This window comes from Pleurodeles waltl, chromosome 10 (assembly GCF_031143425.1).
Source record: "Pleurodeles waltl isolate 20211129_DDA chromosome 10, aPleWal1.hap1.20221129, whole genome shotgun sequence".
In the NCBI taxonomy this organism is placed as follows: Eukaryota; Metazoa; Chordata; class Amphibia; order Caudata; family Salamandridae; genus Pleurodeles; species Pleurodeles waltl.
In genome coordinates this window covers 345,135,920-345,163,753 of record NC_090449.1, presented here as the reverse complement: position 1 = coordinate 345,163,753, position 27,834 = coordinate 345,135,920, and the positions used below count along the sequence as shown (strand labels likewise).

Sequence of the window (27,834 nt, the reverse complement as noted above, 5' to 3'; positions counted from 1 at the left end):
AGGAAACTGCTTGTGAATCATAACCTCTCCCTACACAAAACAATTGTAATAAATAACATTACACTCAGCACATCTGCAAATATGTGCTATAGAAATATTGCAATATTTGTGGAGAAGTGTGGCAAAATGGTTAGAGCGGCAGACCCTGATGCAGAGATCTGGACTGGGACCAGGGTTCAATTCCTGCCTCAGCGGGTCTTGGGCTCATTTCCCTTGGACCAGATAATTCTCGCCTAATCTAATTAACGGGTCCCACTCTGTAACTTTGAGCAATAGCTTGCTTAATCTCCACAACGGCCCCAACAGCGCTTGGATGCCTGGCTTCACCCTGGGGGTTGCCCAGGAGTGGGCGCCTCACAGGGAAAAGCCAGTAGGGGTTCCACGGCAGCATGCGTACAGAGCCTTGAGACCCTAACGGGTAAGTAGTGCGCTATACAAGTGCGAAGTTTACAGTTTTATAGTGCTTACTTCATTGGACGGGGTTTTGAAGTGGTTTGCAAATGGGTGGAACGCTACTCCATGGAGCCAATTGCAAGTGTTCAGATAAATACCCGTGGGTGACTTGAGTGATGTTGTTCCCGTGCAGTGTTTATGCAGTATGTGATGTTTTTCTTACAGATCAAAAGGGTAATGCAATTTACCAAGGTTTGATGGTAGATCCTGTGAGGCAGATTTACTGAAATATTTTACTGTGTTAGCAGTATTGTCATGGAGATCTTAAATGTCAAACATTTCATATTTTAGTTGTTGCACCACTTATGCATTTTAACCCCCTCACTATGACATTTTAGCTAGTAGCACAACATAAGAGCCACATGTTCTAAACAGCGTGGTCTACATTTTTTTCAATCAGAAGGCATCACTGAGAAGTGAGAACTGCTTGGTACTGAGATTATAGTAAGACCTGCATAATTTACAAAGACATAACAACTAGCATCTCAGCTCATCTTGCAGACAACTACACCATCCCTGGTGGTTGTCGCCACACCCTCAGCCAGAACACCATCAGGCTGCAGCCATAAATGTAAAAAAGAAGAAAAAAACACGGCAGCGGGCATTTTCCATCTACGCATGTAGGATATGAAACAACATCACACTAGCCAACAAGATCACCCCATCGCTGCTCCAATTTAGGAAAGAGTTGAAACCGCAGCTCTTTAAACAGCTCTACATCACAATCCATTCATTAACAGATCCCCTAACCAGCCAACTCTCATTACTCGCTGACTTTATTCTGGACGTTGACTATGTACAGAGCTCCTGTGCCTTTTGGGTAGGGTTGTGCTATCGAAATACCACATTCATACATACATACATTTTAAAATACGTACATTTGCATTTTAGAATTAACACACCTTTTAAGGTAAATACATGCTGCAGTTTTTAGAATCATGTTTATACAGTGATTTATTAAAGGGAAATGCGACCCTGGCACCTTGCTGATTACTGAAAACAAGTGACTAGCTAAAAGAGACCCTCGTGACGTGGGCAAGCTGACTGCTATGCTGCCATACAAACCTGCCATAGGCTCTACAGTAAAATGGACAGGCAGTACTCTTGAGATGACGTGACACTACAGAAGTTCAATTCATCTTTATTTGCTGAATCACAGGTTGCCAGCTTAGGACCACCTACATAGCATGACTTTTTCTTCCATAGTATTGGCCTTCATAATCTGTCAGGGCTTAGGTCGTAATGCAAGTTGCCAACATTAATACTCACACATGTTGCTTGGTTAGGAGAGGTTGATACATTAATGACCGCACCACGAGTAGGTGCTGCTTTATGCTCAGCCCTGGCCAATCTGGCTCACTCCCCATCCTTGGAAACCCGGTGACCCCAGCACTTAATTAAGTCATTGGGAAACCTGACAAACTGCCCACCACCTACCACTCCCCTTATGAAACTAAAAAAGAACCACCGGTCTTCTTAAGAAACACAAGTGAAACCCAGACCTCCCTTAAGAAAGAGAGGAAACACAGAACCAGATGAAACATCCAAACTTCCCTACAATCAGATACTGCGAGACATGACCGTGAACTACAGCCGCACAAGCACATATACCCCACCATCACTCCCTTTTCACAACACAAACTTTAAAAACACAATCATATGCTACACCACCACCAGACCACGCCGGTTGACCAGACCAACCCGACCTAGTGAACGGGGAAAAAATACAAATAACAATGCTCTAAATGATATTGTCACAACTCTTTGCCAGGAGTGTCTTTCAACGCCAAAACACTGTGGTTTATGTTAAACTTGGCAGTGATTTGGGTCATTTGACCACACACACAATTTCCCAGATACCGAAAGACCCGATTCAGGCAGGTGCCAGAAATAGCTTTATTTTAGCAGTCTACAGCCTAAAGCTGTCTCAGCTTAACTAATTATCAATTGAGAAAATACATTCCTCCGACTGATTTTCTGTAATAGTAGCAGGCACAGGTGTCTTTCAACCACTTCCGTACTGTAACTCTTGAAAACAAACAGATTGAGTGTTGATTAAGCCTACGCACACTTCTGTAAAATATGACACTTTTGGGGATCATTCAACCCCACTGGTAGAGTACATCATGTAAAATATAACATTGTCTTTCAACCCACACTCAACCACATAGGGTGTGTCGTTAATTTCAGAACTATCATTACAGGAAGTCTCTCAACCCACGCTCCACCTGACAGGATATCTTGCACAAATACGTTTACGAAATTAACAGCACGTTATAATAATAAAGTGACACTTAGTAGGATGTTTTTGAAATCGAGGGCAGGATTCATTCTGATGCCGGAAACACCGCCTTCAATCACTTTTTACATCAGAACTTACCATTTGAGCAGCAATCACTACTTTGTACTGAACAGATATTTCAGTGTCGGACCCCGGATTTGCAAGCACAAACACCAAAGGTGAACATTTAAAGACACTTTGGGGGTTATTACAACTTTGGAGGAGGTGTTAATCCGTCCCAAAAGTGACGGTAAAGCGACGGATATACCACCAGCCGTATTACAAGTCCATTATATCCTATGGAACTCGTAATACGGCTGGTGGTATATCCGTCACATTTGGCTCCTATTATGCTTACTTTTCCTGATTTATTTACAATAGCAGCTGCAGTCAAGAATAACAACCAACCCCATAAGTGTAGCAGATCGAGCTACCAATGGGAAACAAAGAGATATAAGGACCAATCAGAACACAATGGCACTAAAGATATACCAGGCTTGACTGCAAGCAGCCCTCTTTTCTTTCTGCTCGCAGTCATGATAAGTATATCTCTTTGTGCGCAATATTTACTCACTAAATGTTTATCATTTATAATGTTTTAGTTTGGTAATTGTATGGTAATTGTAAACGCTTCATGCACTTGCTCTGGTTCATCAATTTACTTCTAGCGCTGCTCTCTCTCTGTCCCCCCCTTCGTTGGTTTATTTTAATCGTTGTGACCGTTCTCACGCTTACCAAGCCTCGGCCTACTGCTGTCCGTCAACACTCTATCGTCGACACCTTGCCAGGCTCGCCGTGCCTCTTCTCAATGCGTTAACAAGTTAACAAAGCGCGTCTTTTTTAAAGCTGTTTTTAGCTCCTTTTCGTCTGGACTTCACCTTTGCTGCCTCCGGTTACTCTGTCGACTCTCCGCCTTCCATTGCAGAGCTCCTAGGGGCGTGGTTTTCGCTATTACAGGCCCTGATTGGGAAAAGACGCCCGTAGGCACACGCCTCTCCTTTTAAGACCTCCCTCTCCAAATTTAACCCGTTTTCTACTAGTTTTTTTCCTTTCCCCAACCAAATTGATTTTCCGTCATTTTCTGAACAGAATAATGATTCTGAGGAGCTTTTCTCAAATAATTTGAATAAGTTTATTCAATTTTTATTCAATCCTCTATGTCAAAAATTTCAAAACAACTAGAAAATACAGTCTTATCTTGTCTTTCACAATCGCAAACGGTCCATCCTGCGGGGGAAAGCAGGAAGCACAAAGCCCCGGAGGCTTCTACTACTAATCAGTCCAACAATTCTGCGCTATTGAGTAGTGAGTACAACTCACACAGGAAGGAGGACGGAGATCCTCAAAGGCCTCCTACTTTGGAGGGGAAAAAGACTTTGGGTTCAAAGAGTGAAGCAAAAAGGAAACATCTATTCACAACCCACAAGATTGTGATGGACAATATAAAGGATACTGATGATGACATGGATGACATTCAGTCCGATAAGGACTTGGACGATATCAGTAATTCTGATTTTTGGTGTGGGCCTTCCCCCAAAAAAGGCAAATCACCGCTAAGTGATCAATCTTCTATCCCCCTTTTAGACGCTGAAGGAAATCCTATGTTTGAACCCAAATTACTCCACCACCCAAATTCCACAGAGTGGCTGCCTTCGGAGCATGTTGCAGAATATATCAAGGCTAAATTACGCCTACCCCTTGATAAGCAAGTGCACTCCAAACTTCGTTCAGAATGCCCTAGGCCTTCTCTTCCTTTACACATCACTCCACTCCCTCAATTGACTCATCTATGATAACCTTCTTCTCCAAGTTCGGGAAGGACCAGCGTAAAGGAGTAGACGGAGCTTGGTCTCTCTGTCAGGATAAAGTCCTTGACATAGTAGGCCCTTTGGCCCATATTTTTGATATTGCAGAATCCGCCAGACTGAATAATGTTTCCATAGTTCCAGAAGAACTCACTCTGGGTCCAACGAGCCTTCTGTCTTCTCCGCAACGCCAATTTGGCTATGACTCATGAACGGCATGAAGGACTTCTTAAATTAGACCCTAAATTGGCAAACCTCGCCACTGTGGAGTCAGGCCCTAAAGCGGATGGACTTCTATTTGGAGATTCCTTTATTAAGGAATTAAGTAAATACGTTACAACTTTTGCTTCTCTAGATAAAGCGCAGCAATCTCTTAAAGTTTTGAATGCGCAGGTTTTTGCCACGGCAGGTAGAGGAAGGGGTTGCTTTAGCGGCCGGTATGCCAGATATCAAGGCTACAGAGGCTCCTTTAACTCGCAGCAACAAGACTTTCGTCCACAATTCTATCCCCAAAGACGCCGAGGATTCAGAGGCAGGAAACAGCGAAATGCCAAAACATATACTCCCGCAGGTAAGCCAATTTCCTGGCCATCTTTCTATAGGGGGTTGTTTGAAAAAATTTCTCCACAGGTGGAAGCAGATTTCTTCGGACCCTTGGGTTCTCAACACTGTCAAAGGTTATCTGATAGAGTTCTACGACACTCCCTTTCAATTGTCCCGTTCTCGTCCTCTCAAATTCGCAACAGAAATGGCAGACCTTGTCTCCTCCGAAATCCAATCTCTTCTTCACAAACGGGCCATTCAATCTGTTCAACCCCATCACTCAAGTTTCTTAAGTTTCATATGTCTAGTAATCAGGAAAAACTGAAAAATAAGACCGGTCATAAATCGCGAGCAGTTCAATCAATTCGTTGTTTATCGCCATTTCAAAATGGAAACAATCTTGCATCTCAGAGATTCTCTTCTATTGAACGATTGGATGGTCTGTCTAGATCTTCAGGACGCCTATTTAACAATACCCATCCATTACTCTCACAGGAAATTCCTTCAGTTCCAATGGCTCCATCAAACCTATCAGTTCACTTGTCTACCTTTCGGTCTCTCTTCAGCTCCCTGGTGTTCCACCAAATTAATTAAACGAGTCGTATCCCACCTCAGAGCTCTAGGATTCAGATTAATAATTTACCTAGAGGACATCCTTCTCATGCATCAAGAGGTGTCCACTCTTCGTTCTCAGCTAACCTACACCATCTCTCTCCTCTCAGATTTAGGTTTTGTAATCCACAAGAAAAAATCCGTCCTAACTTCATCTCAATCCACGGAATTCTTAGGATTCCTAGTGAATTCCGTTCTAGGCATCATTCAACTCCCAGACTCGAAAATAAAATCCATCAAATCAGAGATAACCCTCTCGTTACGGTAGACTTTTCTCTCCCTAAGGTCTCTTGCAAGGATTGTAGGTCTTCTTTCCTCATCGATTCAAGCGTTCTTTCCCGGACCTCTTAATTACCGAGCGCTCCAGAGGTTGAAGATCCGACATCTTCGCAAAGGTCTTGCTTATTCAGATTCCATCCTCCTCGATCGCGAATCCCGTATAGAACTTCAACGGTGGCTAGATCATCTGGAAGCTTGGAACAACAGGACTATCTTTGCCTCAGCCCCAGATCTTGTGTTAGAATCCGATGCAAGTCTAACAGGTTGGGGCGCAAGGTGTAGTCAAATATCGACTGGAGGAGCATGGTCGTCTCAGGAGTCTTCATTGCACATCAACTGTTTAGAGATGCTTGCAGGCTCCTTTGCGATCAGAAGCTTTACCAAGGACAAAGTTCAATGCTCAGTCCTCCTCCATATGGACAACATTTCTGCGGTCAAATACATAAACCAACTCGGCGGTACCAGATCCAAACCTTTAGCCGAATTAGCCAAAAGCTTCTGGGAATTCTGCCTTCACCAAAAAAATTCAGTTAAAACAGAATAACTGCCAGGTTCTCTCAACTCAGAGGCAGACTGGTACTCGCGCCATCTCTCCAATTCCAGCGATTGGAAGCTGCATTCTTCAGTTTTCAATTAGATTCTTTGCAAATGGGGTCCCTTTCAAATAGATCGCTTTGCGTCTTGCCTCAATTCGCAACTTCCTAAATTTTTCAGATGGAGGCCAGACCCAGAGGCCCTAGCTACAGATGCCTTTCTCCAAGATTGGTCTCATTCAATAAATTATGCATTCCCTCCTTTCATTATGATCAACAGAGTCCTGGCACAAATTTGACATCAGAAAGCCACTGTTGTGCTAATTGTCCCTTTTTGGCAATCCCAAGTTTGGTATCCCCAACTTTTTGAGTTATCAATCGACTTCCCAGTCCTTCTCCCCTCCTTCCCCATCTCTTCTTCTCAATCCCCAAGGCCTTCCTCACGACCTGATTCTCAGCAAATCCCTCCTTCTATCAACCTGGAAAGTGTCAGGTCTTCTTCCTCCTATCCAGGAATTTCACTCGAAGCTTCAACCTATATTAACAACTCCTGGGCCCCAGGTACTTCAGAAGCTTACAAATCCGCCTGGGCAATCTGGTCAAGTTGGTGTCTGAGAAAATCTGCTGATCCCTTTTCAGCAGATCTAAGCTTAATAGCTAACTTTCTTGCTTCCCAAGCTAGCTCTGGCAAATCCTACAGGACTATTAACCTGTATCGGTCAGCCATTTCCCTTCATCATCCTTTCATAAACGGCAAACCTGTAGGTGAACACCCTATTATTTGTCAATTATTAAAGGGAGTAACATTTTTCAATCCTCCCCTTCCTAAATTTACTGTTTTATGGGATGTTACCTTGTTCTTCAAATGTTTCTATCCTGGCAAGATAATGAATTGTTATTATTAAAAATGCTTTCTGCTAAGATAACAATGTTGCTATGCTTAGTTTCTATTAAACGTCTTTCCGATGTTAAAGCTCTAGATATTTCTGCTCGTCACTTTACCCCTACTGGTCTTCTTTTCAATGTTTATAGATGAACAAAAACTAATATCTCTTCTGTATTCTATCTTTTTTTCCCCAAAATATCCAAAGCTATGCGTGGGTAACTGTTTAAAAGTATATGAACAAAAAACTATTGATCTCAGAACGCCTTCAGCCACCCAACTTTTAATTTAATTCAGAAAACCCTATAAACCAGTTTCTTCCCACTCTTTGGCTCGTTAGGTCAAATGGATAATATCACTTGCAGGTACTGACACCTTCAAATTCGAGCCGATTCTGCTCGAGGTGCTATGGCATCCAAAGCCTTCTGGGCTGGTTTCCGTTTAGAAGACATTCTGAGATCAGCAGATTGGTCAAATAATGTTAAATTTCGTACCTTGTATTGTAAGCCTGTTAATACCGCATCTTCTGTAGTAATTGATATGCTTTAAACAAGCATAATAGGAGCCTCCGGTCTTGTCATAAAATGTAGATTTTTCAAATAGTTTATGATGGAAAGTCTTAATTTTATTAAAGACACGGAGGCGAGTATTATCCCACCACATTTACTCTAACTTTGTTTTCATATCCCTCCTTTTAGTCTCTACCACTGCTCCAGCGACTTCCTCTGGATAAAGCACCGAGTTCACCTAACACCTCGAAGCTCATTTCCTCTCAATCAAAGTTTCTTTTGGATGATCACCTCCTGAACTCTACCAAGGATACGACTCCATTTTCTCTGGACTGGCTTCAAGACTTGTTTACTTTAATTTTAGCGGCTTGTATAATTGCTTGCATTTTTCCAATGTTCAAATCCTTCTCATTACTTCTCGCAGAAGAACAGAGGGCTGCTTGCAGTCAAGCCTGGTATATCTTTAGTGGCACTGTGTTCTGATTGTTCCTTCTATCTCTTTGTTTACCATTGGTAGCTCGTTCTGCTACATTTAAGGGATTGGTTGTTATTCTTGACTGCAGCTGCTATTGTAAATAAAGCAGGAAAAGTAAGCATAATACTCGCCTCCGGGTCTTTAATAAAATTAAGACTTTCCATCATAAATTATTTGGAAAATCTACATTCTTGATACATTATTCATGATAATAGCTTTCATGTAGCAGTTTCATCAATATATGACTGTTTCGAGGCTGAAAAAATCATTACAACAACTCATTATAATGGGGTAATGGACTTAGTACTAGAACTGTAACCAATTTAAAAGAAGACACGCTGAATCATCCACTGCTGGGTTACCCATGAAGTCTGAGTTGGTGTGGCACGTTATACCATTTATAATATTTGCAAATGCCTATTTGTAGTGTTGCAGCCCAATGACGTAACTGGTGCTCCTGACGCTACCATGTGTGGACCCACCCCAGAGGGGGTCTTCAGTAAACACCCTCATTTCTGTGTACAGGTGGGCCAGTCCTGGGTCACGTGATGTATTCAATAAAGGAGGTAGAAAAAAGGCACGGAGGGGAGAGTGGTACCGGCTTTATGACAACCAGTGTTAGGGTGACCAGACGTCCCGGATTTCCCCGGACAGTCGCGTTTTTTAGAGGACTGTCCCGGTGTCCCGACGCTTCTCTTAATTTTAAATAAATGTCCCGGTTTTTGGAACAAAGGTCAGATCAACTAGGAAAGCGTAAGTTAAAGACGCCTACAAAGTATGAAATAATTAAAGTAATTTATCTGTTACTGTCAGGCAGCAAGCACAGTCCCCTGTCTGCTCCCAGCAGAGAGATGGAGTGGGGAGCAGAGAGAGGTGGGTGGGGGCGGGTTGGCAGTGCAGGGTGTGAGGTCAAGCCATAGCTAATTTTATGTATGTAGTCTTGTAAATGTGTGTGTGTGTGTATGGAAAATGTCACTTACCCAGTGTACATCTGTTTGTGGCATGTTCCGCTGCAGATTCACATGCTGTGCACTGTTCCTGCGATCTAGTGTTAGGCTTGGAGTGTTACAAGTTGTTTTTCTTCGAAGAAGTCTGTTCGAGTCACGGGACCGAGTGACTCCTCCCTTTCGGCTCCATTGCGCATGGGCATCGACTCCATCTTAGATTGTTTTCCCGCAGAGGGTGAGGTAGGAGTGGTAGAGTGAGAATAGTAAAGATGTCCATGCAATGGAATAGATATGTATGTACATAGTTTGCGGTAAAGGAATGTTTATTTACATATATACAATTTCTAATTGGAACTTAAACGGCTACAGGCTCCCGGGGAGTTGGGAGAACGCATGTGAATCTGCAGCAGAATATGCCACGAACAGATGTACACTGGGTAAGTGACATTTCCCGTTCGGTGGCATGTGTAGCTGCAGATACACATGCTGTGCATAGACTACAAAGCAGTAATCCTCCCAAAAGCGGTAGTCAGCCTGTAGGAGTTGAAGTTGTTTGAAATAATGTTCTTAGTACAGCCTGTCCTACTGGGGCTTGTTGTGTTGCTAACACATCTACACAGTAGTGTTTGGTAAACGTATGAGGTGTAGACCAAGTGGCTGCCTTACAAATCTCGGTCAATGGTATGTTACGTAGAAAGGCCATTGTTGCTCCTTTCTTTCTAGTGGAGTGTGCCTTTGGTGTAATGAGTAGTTCTCTTTTAGCTGTGAGGTAACAAGTGTGTATGCATTTAACTATCCATCTGGCTATGCCTTGTTTGGATATAGGGTTACCAGCATGGGGTTTCTGGAATGCGACGAACGATTGTTTAATTTTATGAAATGGTTTTGTTATGTCTATATAGTACATTAGAGCTCTTTTAAGGTCTAATGTATGCAGTGCTCTTTCTGCCACTGAGTCTGGCTGTGGGAAGAAGACTGGGAGTTCCACTGTTTGGTTTAAATGAAACTGTGAAATTACTTTTGGTAGAAATCTTGGATTTGTGCGGAGAACAACTTTAGGTTTGTGTACTTGTATAAAGGGTTCCTCAATAGTGAAAGCCTGTATTTCACTAACTCTTCATAGTGAAGTGATAGCTACTAGAAATGCCACTTTCCAAGTTAAGAATTGGATTTGACAAGAATGCATGGATACAAGAGGTGGACCCATGAGTAGTGTAAGTACAATATTAAGATTCCGAAAGGGTACTGGTAAAGTTCTTGGAGGTATGATCCTCTTTATCCTTCCATGAAGGCTTTAATAACTGGTATTCTAAATAGTGATTTTGTGTGTTTAATTTGCAAGTAAGACGAAATTGCAGTGAGGTGTATTTTGATGGATGAAAAGGCAAGATTTGCTTTTTGTAGGTGTAGTAAATAGCCTACGATGTCCTGTATGGACGCATCCAACGGTGTGATGTGTTTTGCTTGGCAGTAGAAAACAAATATTTTCCATTTATTAGCATAGCAATGCCTAGTGGTAGGTTTTCTTGCTTGTTTAATGACTTCCATACATTCATTTGGAAGATTTAGATAGACAAACTCTAAGACTTCAGGAGCCAGATTGCTAGATTGAGCATTGCTGGATTGGGGTGTCTGATCTGTTGTTTGTGTTGCGTTAACAGGTCTGGTCTGTTTGGAAGTTTGATGTGGGGAACTACTGAGAGGTCCAACAGTGTGGCGTACCACGGTTGGCTTGCCCACGTTGGTGCTATGAGTATTAGTTTGAGTTTGTTTTGACGCAGTTTGTCGACTAGAAAAGGAATGGGTGGGAGAGGGGGGAAAAGCATAAGCAAATATCCCTGACCAATTGATCCATAGAGCATTGCCCTTGGACTGAGGGTGTGGGTACCTGGATGCGAAGTTTTGGCATTTTAGTTTGTGGCGAACAGATTTATGTCTGGTGTCCCCCACTGGCGAAAGTATTTTTTTAGTATTTGGGGATGTATTTCCCACTCGTGAGTTTGCTGGTGATCTCAACTGAGATTGCCCACTAACTGATTGTGAATGCCTGGGATGTATTGCGCTATTAGGCGAATATTGTTGTGAATTGCCCGATGCCAATTTTTTTGTGCTAGGAGGCAAAGTTGTGATGAGTGCGTTCCCCCCTGTTTGTTTAAGTAGTACATTGTTGTCATATTGTCTGTTTTGACAAGAATGTGTTTGTGAGCTAGAAGAGGTTGAAAAGCTTTTAGTGCTAGAAAAACTGCTAGTAGCTCTAAGTGGTTTATGTGTAGCTGTTTTTGCTAGTTGTCCCACTGTCCTTGTATACTGTGATTGTCGAGGTGTGCTCCACACCCAATCATCGATGCATCTGTTGTGAGAACGGCGTGAGGCACAGGGTCTTGAAAAGGCCACCCTTTGTTTAAATTTATGGGGTTTCACCACTGAATCGAATAGTGTGTCTGGCGGTCTATCAACACTAGATCTCGGAGGTGACCCTGTGCCTGCGACCATTGTTTTGCAAGGCACTGCTGTAAGGGCCGTGCATTTGGGATCCATGATGCCATCATGCCTAGGAGTCTCGTCACAAATCTGACTGTGTAATGTTGATTTGGTTGTATTTTTGGTACCATGGTGTGGAATGATTGTACCCTTTGTGGGCTTGGACTTCGCTTTTTGAGTGTTGAGTGTAGCTCCCAAGTATTGTTGAGTTTGGGATGGTTGCAAGTGTGATTTTTGGTAATTTATAGAAAACCCTAGTGTGTGTAGGGTATTATGTAACGTTTGTGATTTTGACACTGCTGTTGAGTGTTGGCCTTTATAAGCCAATCTTCGAGATATGGGAATACATGCATGTGTTGTCTCCTTATGTATGCCGCTACCACGGCAAGGCATTTTGTAAATACTCTGGGGGCTCTTGTTATCCCGAAGGGTAATACCTTGAATTGGTAATGTTTTCCTTGTATAACAAACCTGAGGTATTTTCTGTGAGACGGATGGATGGGTATATGAAAATACACATCTTTTAAATCGAGTGTTGACATGTATTCTCCCGGTTTTAGTAATGGGACTACATCTTGTAGTGTCACCATGTGAAAGTGTTCTGATTTGATGTATAGGTTGAGGGTCCTGAGATCTAATATTGGTCTTAGTGTTTTGTCCTTTTTGGGAATAAGGAAGTACAGGGAATAGACCCCTGTTCCTTTTAGTAGATGAGGTACTAATTCTATGGCCTGTTTTGTTAGAAGTGCTTGCACCTCTGCTTGTAACAAAGTTAGATGTTGCAATTACAGTTTTTGTCCTTTTGGGGGAATATCTGGAGGAAAATGTGTGAATTCTATGCAGTAACCATGTTGGATAATTGATAGTACCCATGTGTCCGTTGTTATGTTTGGCCATTGATTGTGGAACATTACCAGTCTTCCTCCCACAGGGGATGTGTGTTGTGAGAAGGTGATGGCAAAGGCACTGCTTGGTGTTAGTGGCCTGCTTTGTTCTTTGGAATTTTCCCCTGGACCTTGGGAATTGTCCTCTGAAGGACCAGCGAAACCCCCCCTCTCTGATACTGTGACTGGTGTGAGGGTTTTGTTTGAGAGGTGGATGGTTCTGATGAGTGTGGTCTAAAACGTCCACTATACTGCGATTTTCTGAATGTCCCTCTATATTGGGATGAGTAAAGCGCTCCCATCGCTTTGGCTGTATCGGTGTCCTTCATCTTTTCAATGGCTGTGTCCACTTGTGTGCCGAATAGTTGTTGCTGGTTGAATGGCATATTGAGGACACCCTGTTGAATCTCTGGTTTGAAACCTGAGGATCTAAGCCATGCATGGCGTCTGATGGTCACTGCAGTGTTCACTGTTCTTGCGGCAGTATCGGCAGAACCTAATGCAGATTTTATTTGATATTAGTTATCGCCTGACCCTCATCTACCACTTGCTGAGCTCTTTTCTGGTATTCTTTGGGGAGATGTTGGATAACGTCACTCATCTCGTCCCAATGAGCTCGGTCATATCTTGCAAGGAGGGCCTGAGAGTTTGCTATGCGCCACTGATTGGTAATGTGACGCTACCCTCTTTCCTGCCGCATCGAACTTCTTACTCTCCTTATCTGGAGGTGGTGCTTCTCCAGATGACTGCGAGTTGGCTCTCGTCCTCGCAGCGCTGACCACTACTGAGTCTGGGGACAGCTGCTGGGTGATGAATACTGGGTCTGATGGTGGTGGCTTGTATTTCTTTTTCACTCTTGGTGTTATGGGTCTTCCCTTCACAGGCTCCTGAAAAATTTGTTGGGGATGTTTAAGAATGCCCAGGAGCATAGGAAGACTTTGGTTGGAAGCATGCGTCGAGGAAAAGGTATTAAAGAGAAAGTCGTCCTCTAATGGCTCTGTGTGCATGCTCACGTTGTGGAATGCAGCAGCCCTAGCCAAGACCTGAGTGTAGGAAGTGCTATCTTCAGGTGGAGAGGGTTTAGAAGGATAGCACTCCGGGCTATTGTCCGACACAGGGTCTTCATAGAGGTCCCATTGGTCTGTATCTTGCTGCGACAGCACAGTGTGTGTGGGTGACTGTGCAGTTGGTGTGGCAAGAGGAGAAATAGTTATTTGAGGCGGATGCAGAGGAGAATGTGCTGGGGAAAACTGGAGTGGTGGAGATTTTTCTCTGGGCACCTTAGCCTTTGGCTGCTCAGTGTCTGAACGTCCTTGGAAAGCCAGTTTCCTTCTGAATTTGAGAGGAGGTGCTGTTTGGATTTTCCCAGTATCCTTATGGATCTGTATCCTTGCCTGTGCCTCATCAAACTCCTCCATTTGGTGAAGTTCCTCCTCGAATCTGTGTCTTTATTTCATTTGTTTCGAAAGTCCATGTTCCTCTGTGTATGAGGCTTTTTTCGGCTCCCAAGTCGTTTTTTTCGGCACCGAAATGCCAATGCTAATAGTAGGCCTCGGCTCCGAAAGACTCTTTCGAGGTTTCGACTCGACGAGTCAATGTCGATTTTTCTCGGACACGGTTTCTCGGCTCGAGTCTGAAGACTTCGGCACGGATTTGGCCTTTTTCGGTGCCGAAGGTGTTGCTTGGTCACTGCTTGATTTCTTGTGCGTTGAGCCATGGCCTTCCGACAGTGGCATCCCCGAGACCTTTAGTTTTGTCTTGGACTGACTCTGGACTTGGGTCGGGGCAGGCGTACTCATGTGCTGGCCTGCTGTGGGTGGTCGGTCTGCATCGGAGTCGTCCGAATCGGAACCTTGGATGGAGATGGCCATCTCCTCTTCCAAGACGTCGAGTTGCTCAGTACTTTGACACCATTTGCAGTCGTCTCGCCCTTCGATCCCTCAAGGTCTTCTTTGAACGGAAGGATCTGCAGGCCTCACAAGTATCCTCTCGGTGGTCCGGTGACAAACACAGATTACAGACCCGGTGTTGATTTATGTAGGGATACTTGGCGTGGCACTGTGGACAGAATCGCAACGGGATCCGGTCCATGAGGCTTCAACGCTCTATGCGGTCGGGCCGACCAGGCCCTGGATGGGCGCGGGAGCCCCGAAGGGCAACCGAAAGTGTGTTCCGCCGGTGTCGAGGTGTTGATGCAAGATGTTTCACGATAGAAAACAATACTGACTATTTTCGGTGATTTTTAGTCTTTTTCCGAATCAAATAACCGGAGCAAAGAGGAACACGTCTGAACCCGATGGCGGAAAGAAAACAATCTAAGATGGAGTCGATGCCCATGCGCAATGGAGCCGAAAGGGAGGAGTCACTCGGTCCCGTGACTCGAAAAGACTTCTTCGAAGAAAAACAACTTGTAACACTCCGAGCCCAACACTAGATGGCAGGAACAGTGCACAGCACGTGTATCTGCAACTACACATGCCACCGAACACACACATTATATATATATATATATATATATATATATATATATATATATATATACACATATACATATACATACACACACATGTAAAAGGCACACAATCACAAAGCTACGCAAAAAAACAGGACAGGCCAGATATAAAAGTGAGAGTAAAGTCTGTAGTCCTTCTTTTATGTCGGACCTGTCCCGGTTTTGTCTCCTCAAAATCTGGTCACCCTAACCAGTGTGCACTTATCATTGTGTCCCCCAAGAGTTTTATTTATGCACGTCCGAACTAGCGCGTGCTGGCTACAAAGAGCAACGCAACACTATTCAGGTATCCTGGCGTTAAGAGGTGGCAGAGTATAGCAAGCGCGGGAGCAAAGATTGTTTAGTCCATGAAAAGCAAGGTTTACAAGGCTTTACTAAAATGTCACAGTGAAGGAATTATGTGAGGAGTAATACGGAGATTGTTCCAGAGCTTATCTGCCATCACGGACAACGTCTTTCTCTCAGAACTGGATCACCTAACTCTTAGAATAACGAGGTGAAAACCCCTCCTTGAACGTGGGGGGGCATGTGGATATAATACCTGCTACATTTATTCCTTAAATAACAGATCCCAGGTGATCTACAGCTGCAGACATGGTAGAGTGACTTGAGGACTATTCTTTTTCTCTACAGGGAATAAGTGGAGGGAGATCAGTACATTAGGGGCAGAAGAAAAATATGCGAGACTAAAGGCCAGTTGGATCACGACATTCAGGACCCTTTGCAGCTTTTTCGTAAGGCCCGTAGCCAGGCCTAGAAACAGGGAGTTACTATATTCCAGCGGGCTCAAAAAATGTAGCCTAGATGAAAACGCAGTGGACAGAATTCGGGAGCAAGGGCAAGATCTTTCTTATTATCCTCATGCGAGGCAAAAAAAAACAAAAAATGCCTAGGTTCTTCATGGCTACTGCAGGGTCTGAGGGCAGGCCAAGATGGCGGCCAGAAATCATGAGCAAGAGCGACAAGCAATGGCCACGGCTGAAATGCTAGCCCCAATACAGGGGACCATAGGTACCAGGGGACCAGAGGTACGCTTGAGAACAAAATAGACTTGATGGCCATCAAAGTCAATATCCTTGGCTTAGACCTCTGCTATGGTCGCTGAAAGTTATCTGTGCTGAGAAGCACCGCCCTCAAGAAGAAAATCCAGTCGCTCCAGCCCACAGTGGCGGGCCTTAAATGTAGTGCAAAGCAAATGGAGAAGCGTATAGAGTACGCCGAGGGGCATTCCAGAAGGAATAATATATGCCTCATTGGATTTCCGAAGCAAGTGTACGGCCCCTCTACAGAACTCTTCTTGGAATACTGGATTGTCAATAAATTTGAGCCTAAACACCTCTCTAAATTCTTCACAATTGAATGTGCATAGAGGGCTCTGGCAGCGAAGCTGTGCCCGGGGTGCGTCCCCCCTAACCTCCCAGGGCCCTAATAGTCCAGTTGTTCAATTACAGGGACTGCAACTTGATCCTTAAACCTGGGTGCTAACACAATCCCCCAATGTTACAAGGATAACAGATACTAATCTTCTCTTATTATACAAGGAGGGTCCACGAGCCCCAAAATAATTTTATGCCAAATCAAAAAGTTGCTGCGAGAACATAATATTAAACACAGATGGAAGTTCCCTGGAAAACTCAGGATTCAGTAAGCCAGCAGTGTCCATTTTTGCAAATAAACTCAAGCAGCGTTGGAATGCCTGGAGATGCTGGGTCTGCGCCGTGAACAACGGAATCATGAATGGAGGGAACTGGGACGGCGAGGGGTGCGCCGCTCAAACAGACATAAGGTGGTGGCGTGGAAGGGGTGGGGGGCACATCATGGTCTGCCAAGATGGGTCATTTCAAGCTGAAGCGATGGACTTGGTCTTCCAGAACTCCTTCTCTCAGATATGTATGGTCCCAGGTACCTTAAGTGACAGTACTGATGCTCGGTAGGCGGATGGAGGTCTGCACATTGCTGTTGGGCTTGTGCTGGGTGACAAACATTGACTATATTGAAGGTCGTATGATTTGGAGGGAGGAGAAATTGCTTTGCCTATTGTGTATTGGGGTTCCTTATCATTATATTGTGTGATATTTTGCTGAATACCAACTTCATAGTTAGGAGGTCCAACCTCCTCTGGATTGCTGAGTACCATTTTGGTTCTTGCGATTCGTGGATGTTGGAAAATGGATTATTGGTAAGGGCAGGTAAGTACCTACACTTAGCAATAGGCCACTCACCTCCACTTAGGTCCAGTTAGGTCTCAGTAAATTAAACCTAGCTCAACCCCTTGGTAGCTTGGCAACAAGCGACTTAACTTGGGAGACAAAGCGTAAAGCATTCAAATATCACAAAACAGTAATTAAATAAAACACAGGAAACAGTTTAAAAATCCATAATTAATTTATAAAAATAAATTATATTTTTATCTTTAAAATGACACCAACACAAACAAAATCGGATAAGGGGAACCAGAAATATGAAATTTTAAAGGATTAATGCTTTCTAGTGAATAGAAGCAACTAGCGCTCAAAGGGTTAAAAGAGGTCCCACTGGAAAAGAATAAAGTCCAGAGTTCAGGCCACCCACGAGGTAACACTGTCACACTTACTTTCAGAAGTGTTTGATTCAGGAAAGTGGTCCACAGCACCAGGCAAGGGTTCAGAGGCTCTGATGTGCCTTTTGGGGTCTGGGACTACAACTCCCAGAATGCACCTCTTCAACTTATGGAGTTGATCCAAACGTCTCCAAACTTCTGGATCTTCTTCCAGATGTCCTTTTTGTGTCCTTGAAGTGTCCACAACTTGATTCAAGGTTCCAGAAGCTCTGAGTTGCTCCTTAGGAGTTGGGGGCTACAATTCCCAGAAGGCACCTGGTCAGAATCCTCAAATGGCCACTGGGCGCTGGTCAGCTGGGCTCTACTTGCAGGACTTGATGCAGGGGACTCTGGGCAGCTCCTTTGTACCTGCAGCAAACAGGGAGTCCCTTCTTGAAGCAGTAGAAGACAGGTAAAGTCCTTTTAGTGGTGAAGCCCAAGTGTGCAGCTGGTGCAGTCCTCCAGAGTGCAGTGTCCAGGTGCAGGTCAGGGGTCCAGCAGGGCAGTCCTTCTCGTGTAGTTCTTCCCTGTTGGTATCTGATAGGGATCTGAGGTGTGGGTGCAGGTCCGCCAGTTTTATCCTTGCTCCTGGGTGAAAAACAGGGGGGTCCTGGTTCTCCAATCAGGGGCAGGGTCTTTCCCCCTGTGATGACCACTTCCTGGGAAGTGTGGCAAAAACCAATCCCAGGGAGCAACATTCCTCAAAAATCCATCATGGCTGAAAGTGATTTTTGGAGGTTATATCTGGCTGAGCCCACCCACTGGTGTGGCTAAAAATCCTAAACACACCCCTCTCCTGATCTAATCAAGGGGGCACCTAATTGTCTGGGTTTGCAGGATGTGGGGGTGTTGCTGGGTTGCTCCAAATGTCCTTTTCTGCCTTTGAAGACCAGTTTGGCAGCCCTCAACCTTCCTTCCTCACCATCTGCTGAGGGGAGATCTCCTCCCACAGGCACATCTCTCACATCTCTTTGTGTGAAGCCAGGCCACTTCGCACCTCATCAAGGCAACCTGGTCAGGCTGACAGAGGCTGGCCAATCAGAGCTCAGAAGTAAGAACACTGCAGGGCTGAAGTTGGCAACTTTTCAGGTAAGTTTAAAACTCTTTACCTGAACAGGTTATACTAAATCCAACAACTGGACGTTGTGGGGTTTATTATAACAATTAATTTGATACCAAACTTCTGGTATCTGTTACTTAAGGGGACTTTAAAAATTAAAATAAAGTCTCCCCATTCTAGCCTATGAAGGCCATTCACTACAATGAGGGAAAACAAATTTGGCTGTTTTACCTCACCAGGGCTTATAAAACTATTTTTATAAGGTCCCTGCTTATAGTTACATGGCACCAGCCCTAGGGGCACACTGGGAACACATTAGGGATGACATATGTAAAAATAAGGTAGTTTAAGACTTTGGAACTATTTTTAATTCCAAATTCGAATTTTCATGTAACTTTAATTTAGAAGCAGCCAGCAAGGCAGGCCTTCCTTTAAAATGACACTGGGCACCTCAGCAGTGCACCTATGGGGGCACTACCTATGCTGGGGTCAATAAACCTTCATGCCCTACCATATACTAGGGACTTATAGGTAGGTTAACTTTGCCAATTATAATTAGCCTAATTTGCATAGTGATTTTACACAGAGCGCAGGCCCTGGGACCGGTTAGTAGTACCCAGGGAACCATCAGAGTCAGGAAAACACCACCAAAAAGTGAAAAATGGGGGCAAAAAGTTAGAGGGCCTCTGCAATCAGCCCTGTTCTCTCACAGTGGACATATTGGAAAATTAGACAGCATCTGCAGCTACAGTTGTTATAGTTATTTATTTTGTGGGTGATGGAGGTGGAGATTGGGGTGGGGGTTGGTGCCCCTTTGGCCAGCGGTTGAGTCAGTAGGGTTCCAGTATGATCTGCCTGTTCTGGGAAAGTCTATTGCAGGAATGTTAAATTTTTCTGTTTTGAATTGGAGAAGCGTCCACAGCCCGCTGGTGCAGTGCGATAACATGCTGGTCATTTGCCGACTCGGGGTGGGCTGCAATGTTTCCACGTGACTTCCATGGCAAACATAGGGACTAAATACAAATTTATAACTTGGAATGTATGAGGGTTAAATATCCCGAAGAAGCGGCAAAGGGTACATCCATACCTCTGGAGATAAGGGGTTGCTATAGCATTTCTTCAGGAGACACATCTGTGGGGGATTGCATAAGGTGCCCTAGGGAAAGAATGGCAGGGACAGATTTACAGCAGGTCCTACTCGGTTATGCCCAAAGGGCCCTGATTTGGGTTGCTCCTGGGGTTCCCTTAAAAAAGAAGCACACACAGATAGATGCTCATGGGAGGTACGTCATTCTGGCGGATACACTGGATGCACATGAGGTATGTTTCATTAATGTTTACGCACCTAATATTGATGATGGTATGTACTTAGGCACGGTCCTAGTGGCCGGGCAGAGCAACCCTGGGGCAGAGGTTGTCATGACAGGAGGGTTTAATTGTGTGGTGGATGGAAATGTAGACCGATCCCGCCTGTACGAGTTACTAAGCCCAATATGACATTAACGCTTGAACAGGCCAAAGCAAGTATGGGACTGGTGGACAAGTGGCACATATAATACATGCAGACACTCTCATACTCCTGCTATACCCCGGCGGCAGGTACATATAGTAGACTAGATTACTTTTTTACACAAGCTGACACTACACAACGAATAGTAGGTTCAGTCTACTTGGCTCAGTGTATATCTGACCACTCGCCCCTGTTGATTACATACTCTCTACATAGGCTGCTCCCTAGAATACTGCTCTGCCAACTCAAGGTGGAGCGGCTGACGGACAGAGTCTTTTGGGAGGCCTTGACAAAGGCCATTGACCAATACTTTGTAACTGGGGTAGTACAAAAAGCAGGGCTGTGGAATGGGACACCATGAAAGTGGTCATCTGAGGTCTGTGTACGGCAACAGCCATGGGTATACTCCAGAAGCTGGAGAGGGACTTGATACATAGTGAGAAAGCATTAGCAGCCCTTGTTTAGCGCTGGCAACTAACTCAGAGAACCTGTGAGATTGTGACCAAGCACGGCACAAGGTGTGCACGTTATGGGACCAACTAGAAAAACACACCAGCACACTAGTCACAGGAGATTCTAAAAGGAGGGGGACAGAGTGGAGCGAATATTGGCACAGTTAATAAAGTCTGAAATCTCGATATATCCCATACTGGTTCTGATGGACTGAATGGGGAAGACAGTTTCTACCCAGCAGGCAATTAATTAGCTCTTTGCGGATCATCTGCAACTGGTATAGACCAAGCCCCACCACAGAGACACGCATCTACTTCCTGACTATCTGGTGGAGCGGGCATTGCTGTGACTCTCCTTGGAGGAGCACAAGGAAACTGGAGGCCCTTTAACTAAACAAGAACTGCAAAGGGCAGTTGATGGGATAAAAACTGCAAAATAAGGGGGGGGGGGGGTAAAGGAGGGGCAATGTCAGCAGAATTGTATAAAACCTTTTCAAGACTACTGGTCGATAAATTGCTGCCCATCTACACCGAAGCGCTAGAAAGAGGGGTGCTCCCTGGCTCAAAGAGGGAGACCCTCATTCTACTGACACCGAAACCAGGGAAAGACTCCACAGAGGCAAGCGGTTACTGTCCACTCTCCATGGTAAACGTAGATTAGAAGATTCTCAGTCATGCGCTGGCGGTGAGGCTGCGCCTAAACCTCCCACAACTGATCCATGTGGATCAGTCAGGATTTATCCCGCACCGGAACACAGTATGTAACCTCTGCCGCCTGACGCATGTCCTACATAAACCTGACCTGGATAGTGATCCGTATGCACTTGCCTTCCTGGATATAAAGCAGGCATTTGAGTTTGCTGGGACTACGCTAGGCAGGCACTGGACAGGGTAGGGCTGGGCCATAACTAAACAAGATGGATCAAACTGCTTTATGAAAGACCACAGCGAAGGTCCGCACTGAGCGGTATGTCTCGACCAAAATATTATTACAGAGGGGCACCAGACAGGTGCTGACCCCCCGATCTTCACCCTTGAGATGGAGTGCCTGGCATGCCGTCCTCATCAGACACTGCGTGGGTGGGGCATGCAGATTATGTGGTCTCGCTATAAGCAGGTGGTTTACCTGCAGCAACCTGACATCTCACTCTTGATCTTGCTCAATGGTATGCAGGAATTCAGAGACCTCTAGCCTTTGAGTTAACCACACCAAATCGGCCCTTTTCCAGCTAGGGATGCTGAGGGGGCCATCTGTGGACTGTCTGCTTGAGTCAGGCCTGCGGCCACGGCTCAACAGCTATGGCCATTGTTTCCTGATGCCCCTGAACCCACGCACATGATAGATGCTCTGCTCTCCCTGGCCAGGGTAACGCAGGCTGATCACGCACCTGTATTGTGCTCTGTGCGCAGATAGAAGGCAACCACCCCTTTGATTTGAGGAGGTCTGGCAAAGTGTCATTGATAATCCTATAAAACCCAGTAATTGGCTTAAAATTCACGATGGTGAACACCAGATGTCGATCAATACAAGATTCAATCTGGTACAATATAATTTCATATAAATGGCCTACCTCTCCCCTAGGAGACTGCATGTTATTTACCCAACAGGGATCAAAGATGTGCTAGATGTGGTGCCGCTGTGGTGGACTTCCTTCATGATGTGTGGAGCTGCCCAGTTATCTCAGTTGTTAGAACTTATTGAGTGGAGATTCTAACCCAAATCCAGAGTGTAACGGGGGACATCCCATGCACGATTAAACAGTGGTTGCTGCAGAACCGCTGAAGGGTACTGTACCCAGATGATTTATCTGCTACCTTTGAGGTGAGGAGTGGGATGCAGAGTATGATAGAGTCAAAGGGGAGAAGAATTTGTAGATGGACTGCAACAATGGTCACCCCATATCCTGTTAGCATGATGGAGACCTATAGATCCATTTGGAAGTTCTACTATATATGCAGACCAGCCGCTGGATGGAAGCTTGGGGGAGGGAGTGAGTGGGAGGTTTTGTTATTGCAGTTGATACATTACTGGTTATGCTATTGGTGAATGCTGTTTGCAAACTCGCTGAAATATTCAGCATGTCATGTACTGCCAGTGCCTTGGCAGATTTCTGAACCTGGTGAATAATACTTACTGTTTTTTTTATGATATGCCTTATATTCTGTACTGCTTGTTGAGAATATACATACAAATGTGTATGGAAGACTTTCTGAAGATGTTGTATCTTGCTCAGGACGACAATATTAAGTATGGCAGTTCCAGGAAATAAATAATGCTAAGAGCCCTTGGCTAGTAGGGAGGAAACTCCTAGCATACAAAGAATATTTTTGTTATACATTTTCTAATACAAAATAACACGCTAGTATTTTTCTTTCAGACAGCAAAACAAGACTGGAAACTAAATGGTGAAGAATGTTGGACATGGAGAGTTGGATTCCACAAGGCAGGTGGATGCAGGGTCTGTGCTGCCCAGTAGCTTGGTGGGCAGCCCAAGGAGGGTTTAAATGCCCCTCCCCCTTACATTCTTTATTAGGAAGCCTATTTCGACTTTGTGCCAGGCTAGTCTATGAATAATGATCTATGTATTCATTCATGGTATAATAATGAAGTTGCCGGAGAAGGTCTTCTTCGATGCATCCTCCTAGTCAGAGCATACCCTACACTCCAATCCCCAGTCTGAAAGGAATACTGACAGACCTGTAAAATGATAGAATGTAAATGTTAACAGATCCAAAGAGCTTTTAATCAAACACTTGACTTTCACTTTGCATTTGGTCACTCCCCCCTTAGCATAAAAATGTGAAAAATCAATATACATTGTCATTCAGGAAGGGAAGGAGGCTGGGTCAGGGAGATTATGGCGGTGGTGGTGATGAGGGGTGTTAGAGTAATCAGGGGCCTTAGAGGTGAACGGATGTGGGAAGGCTATCACATGAGATTGTGGTGGATATAAACCTCATGCAGAATTCAATTTAGTGTTAGTTCTTCTAGGTATGGCAACTTATGGTTAAGAGTTTTCTTTATGCATCGTTCAAAGGAACGAAGTGCAAACTGCAGTTGTGTGTGGTACATGACAATGAGTGATTGAAGGAGACTTTAGGATGAAAATGTCCAAAAGAGCCATAAAGACAATGATCCAAGTCACAGATGCTACATGTAACCACATCAAATATTTTGTATATTTAACATGTAAATGCAAAGAAACAACCACCAGTGCATGCCCGATAAACATTCCAATAAACAACATGGTAGGATTATTAGAAATAAAAAAAAAGATATTAAATATACCTGAAGCAGAATGTGGGATGATGCATCAATCTTCATCAGAACAGTAAAGAGCTGTACCGCCTGCACAACTACTTTTGAAAAATACTGGAAAATCCGAGGACCCACTGAAAAGAAGCACAAACAACTCTTACAGACTATAGGGCTTTCTTGAGTGTGAATCATTTGGACTTTCAGGTTTATTAGGAGAGAATAATACATTACTTACCTTTAACCCACGGGTCTTCCAACTGGGGGGCAGGCCCCCCTAGGGGGGCCTCAAGTGATCCCAGGAGGAGCGCCAGGCTCTGGCCAAAATAAAGATTATGCAGATAATAGTGCTTTGTTTAAAGCAGACAACAGAACTTAACTGCAATGTTTAAATAAGTCTAGACTTATTGAAACATTGCCAACCTAATTGAATAATTATTGAAAATTCTGAGGGGGCCCCGATTTATTTTTTTTCCCCACTAGTGGGGGGGGGGGGGGTGGGTGGGGGGGGGGGAGGGCAGGGGGCGGCATTAACAAAGCTGAAAGCCTGATCCAAGTCTCTAGGATCCCAATAGCTTCCACAGCTTGCAACCCAACTGTAGCACAGGGCACACACCTGATGGAGGCTTCTCTATGAAGGAGATTCTTTAAATATGTAAGCAATCAGGAGTTTTGAAAACCCTCTGGGAGAATGGCCTCTACTAGGAATAGGCCACCAAAGCCGTGGCAGGTGAGAAAGGGCAAATATGTGAAACTTGAACATTTGTAATGTAAGTATAAAACAAGCATTTGCAATGCAATAGCTCTTGCATTTTCTTGTGTTACAGCTATTGGCATTGTTGATTCATGACTTTACTTTTCTTGCCACATAAATTGGTCAACTTTACCTTATCATTTCGAGTTTTCCTGCCATATAATTAAGTGGCCCAGCATTTAACTAAAGCACTTTCATTTACCTTCTTCCTCTATCTTAAAACATATACAATTATCATAAAAACCTTTATCAGAAATAAACTTTTGGCATTAGAGTGTAATGCTCAAAACACCATAACAGAAATATAATTTGGGATGGATTGGAGGGTGAAAGGAAAGAGGGAGTCAGGAGTAAAGATGGAAAGGACAAGTGGCGTAATAACGGTGTCATGGGCCCTGGAGTAAGAAAGGAAATGGTTGACTGAAATTTCAGCAGGAAAATACAGCAGTACTTAGAGTGGAGTGAGAGCCATAGGTCTCTGGGCCCTGGTTCCACTGCACCTGTTGCTCCATTGATAACTAGGCCTCAGGAGAGAAAGTGGATGGGGCAGAAAAAGAGAAGCGAAAGAATACAACAGACAAAAGGAAGAAAGAGACGGAGGTGCAAAGAAATAAAAAAAGAAGGTAAAGAAAGAACGAGAAAATGAAAACACAACAAAGAGAAGAAATAAAGAAAGCGTGTGAGACAAAAAAAGGGAAGGAAGTTGGCAAACAAAAGATAAAGAGGAAAAAATAATAAAAGAAGTGTGAAAAGAAAGAGAAAAATTAACAGAGGGAAAAAGAGATGTTGAGAGAAACAAGCAGCGAAAGGAACCAGGGCATGTATGCACTGACACATTTCCCATAAACACCGAATGGGAAAACCACATTGACACTTCGGGCCCCAACAAGTAAGTTGTGGCTTCCACATACAGACGTTTAAAAGAGGGATTTATAGTAAAACACAAATTGACAGATAAAGATAAGAAAAACACCAGAGAAAGGAAGGATTAAAAAAAAAAAAGTGAAAGGACGCATACCGAGTCAAACGAAATCGCACATAAAAAAGGAGAAGAAAGAATGAAGCGAAGAGAGAAAAAATGAACACCTGATGAAGAAAAAAGAGAGGAATGAAACAAGGAAAGAAATAACCAGGTTTTTCTGAGTTTGAAAGAGGAGGTAGCAAGAGGAAGACGGAAATAAAAAAAAGGGAGAGGGCTAGAAATAAATGTGGATTTTAAGAACAGGATAGAGAAAAGTGAGGGAGAAAGAAAACATTGAGAGTAAACAGAGTAAAGGAAAAAACTGAGTGAGATAGGGGAAACAGACCCTCCCAAATAGAGATGGCAGCTAAGTATAAAATTAAGTGGCTCCCCCACGTCCACAAACAGAAGTCGGAGAATGAAACAGCAGGGGGCACTGCAGAAAAGCAGCAGCTGCATTAGCAGAGTTGTATGTGAACCCCAATACAGCAATGTTGGGGCTCTTCAGATCAGGACTGGGGGTATAGGCAGAGCTGTGTCCCGGCACAGTGCTGGAATAATAGAAAGGCAGCAGGTGAAGAATGAGAAACAGAGCGCCGTGTAATTCCTGGTATTGGAATAATGGGGCGCTGCAGGCTAGTGTTGAGGTGCACGGACAGAGTTGTATGTGGGCTGCAGTACTGGAATAGTAACAGACACACAAGGTCATAAGTGAGGTATGTTAATGGAGCTATGTGTGGAACCTAGTATTGGTGTGCCAGTGTTGCCGAGTGTTAGCCTGCAGGTGTCCTGGTGAAGCTGCGAGTGAGGCCCAGTATGGGAGTGGCATTGCTGCTGAACCACAAAAGCCAGGATTCCTGAAGGGTGTGTGTGTGTGTGTGTGTGTGAGCCTTAGTACAGAGAATAAATGTGCACTGAATATTAGAATTGATGGATTCTGGTGAAGCTATGGTGGTTCCATCAACAGTGGCGTTGGATGTTAGACTTGAGGTGCACTGGCTGAGCCGTGTTTTGGTCTGTATTGTCTTGGCAGTGGGACTGACTATTAGAACTGAGCTAATGTAATAGAACTGTGAGTATTAGAACTGAGCTAATGTAATAGAACTGTGAGCGGGGTCCCAGTACAGGAAAGGGAGTGACCTCTGGGGTAGAACTGAGGTGCACTGATGGAGCTGCGCCCAAAGTCCTAGTACTGGAACAGAAGCGTGTACTGACTGTAAAAACTGAGGTTCTCTGGCAGGTAGCACGTGTGGGTTTCCTGGCACTGGCACGGCCGAGGGCTTGGAGTGTGTGAACTGCAGTGCACTGATGGAGCTATAATCAACTGCAAGCAATCCTCCTCCCTTGCTCTCAGCACACAGGCAGGCATGCTTTGCAAAGAAAATCCAAACCGAGGAAGGGCAGGATCCAGGCAGCTGAGAGAGGGTGCAGAGACAAAGACCAAATGTGACCAAGATAACAGCCTGATTTATAGCCTTGTTTATAGCTAAGCTCAGAGGAAGAATGCTCTGCTAATGAAAAGGGACCTTCCCAGAACAGGAGCAGGAAACCAAATACAAAAAGAAGTCATCTACAGGCCAGATAAACAGGATAAAGCGTAATTAAACCGTATTTGGTCCCTGCTCCCACACAGAAGATGGAGTGACAAAGAGGTATGACTGACCACTAGCAAGCAAGTATATTTAAATGACACTGAATCCAACAAATGAAATAGCTGGAGGCCCACAGAAGTATACTTATAGGTATACAAAAGGTCGTACACTTACATTCGACCTAAAAAGAAAACAAGCACAATTAAAAATAATGAATTATAAAGACCAGTAACCACTAGGGAAACTCATGGAGGTTTGTATGCTACTCAAGGCTATAAATTCACTAAAAATAAATGTTACTAAATTCTAACAATAGTTCTTCAGAAAAGGTGTTCTCTCCAAACTTACAGCCTCACAATAATGCCAAGCCTACACAACACTCAAAATGTAATATGAAAATGTAAATTATTTTCTAAAAACATTTTTCTGCTTCAAATTTGGGGGAAATGAAAAACAGCTATGCAAGTTTAAAAC

At 44.2% G+C, this 27,834-nt stretch overlaps 1 protein-coding gene across 3 annotated transcripts in view; it reads right to left on the bottom strand.

Moving 5' to 3' along the window:
* The window catches only part of ALG1 (ALG1 chitobiosyldiphosphodolichol beta-mannosyltransferase), a 425,029-nt gene that overhangs the window by 291,127 nt on the left and 106,068 nt on the right, over window positions 1-27,834 (bottom strand). For all 3 annotated transcript variants that reach the window (XM_069210576.1, XM_069210579.1, XM_069210577.1), the window contains exon 3: window positions 24,087-24,190. In XM_069210576.1, the coding sequence (XP_069066677.1) occupies window positions 24,087-24,190 (104 nt within the window). The remainder of the gene's footprint in view (window positions 1-24,086; window positions 24,191-27,834) is intronic.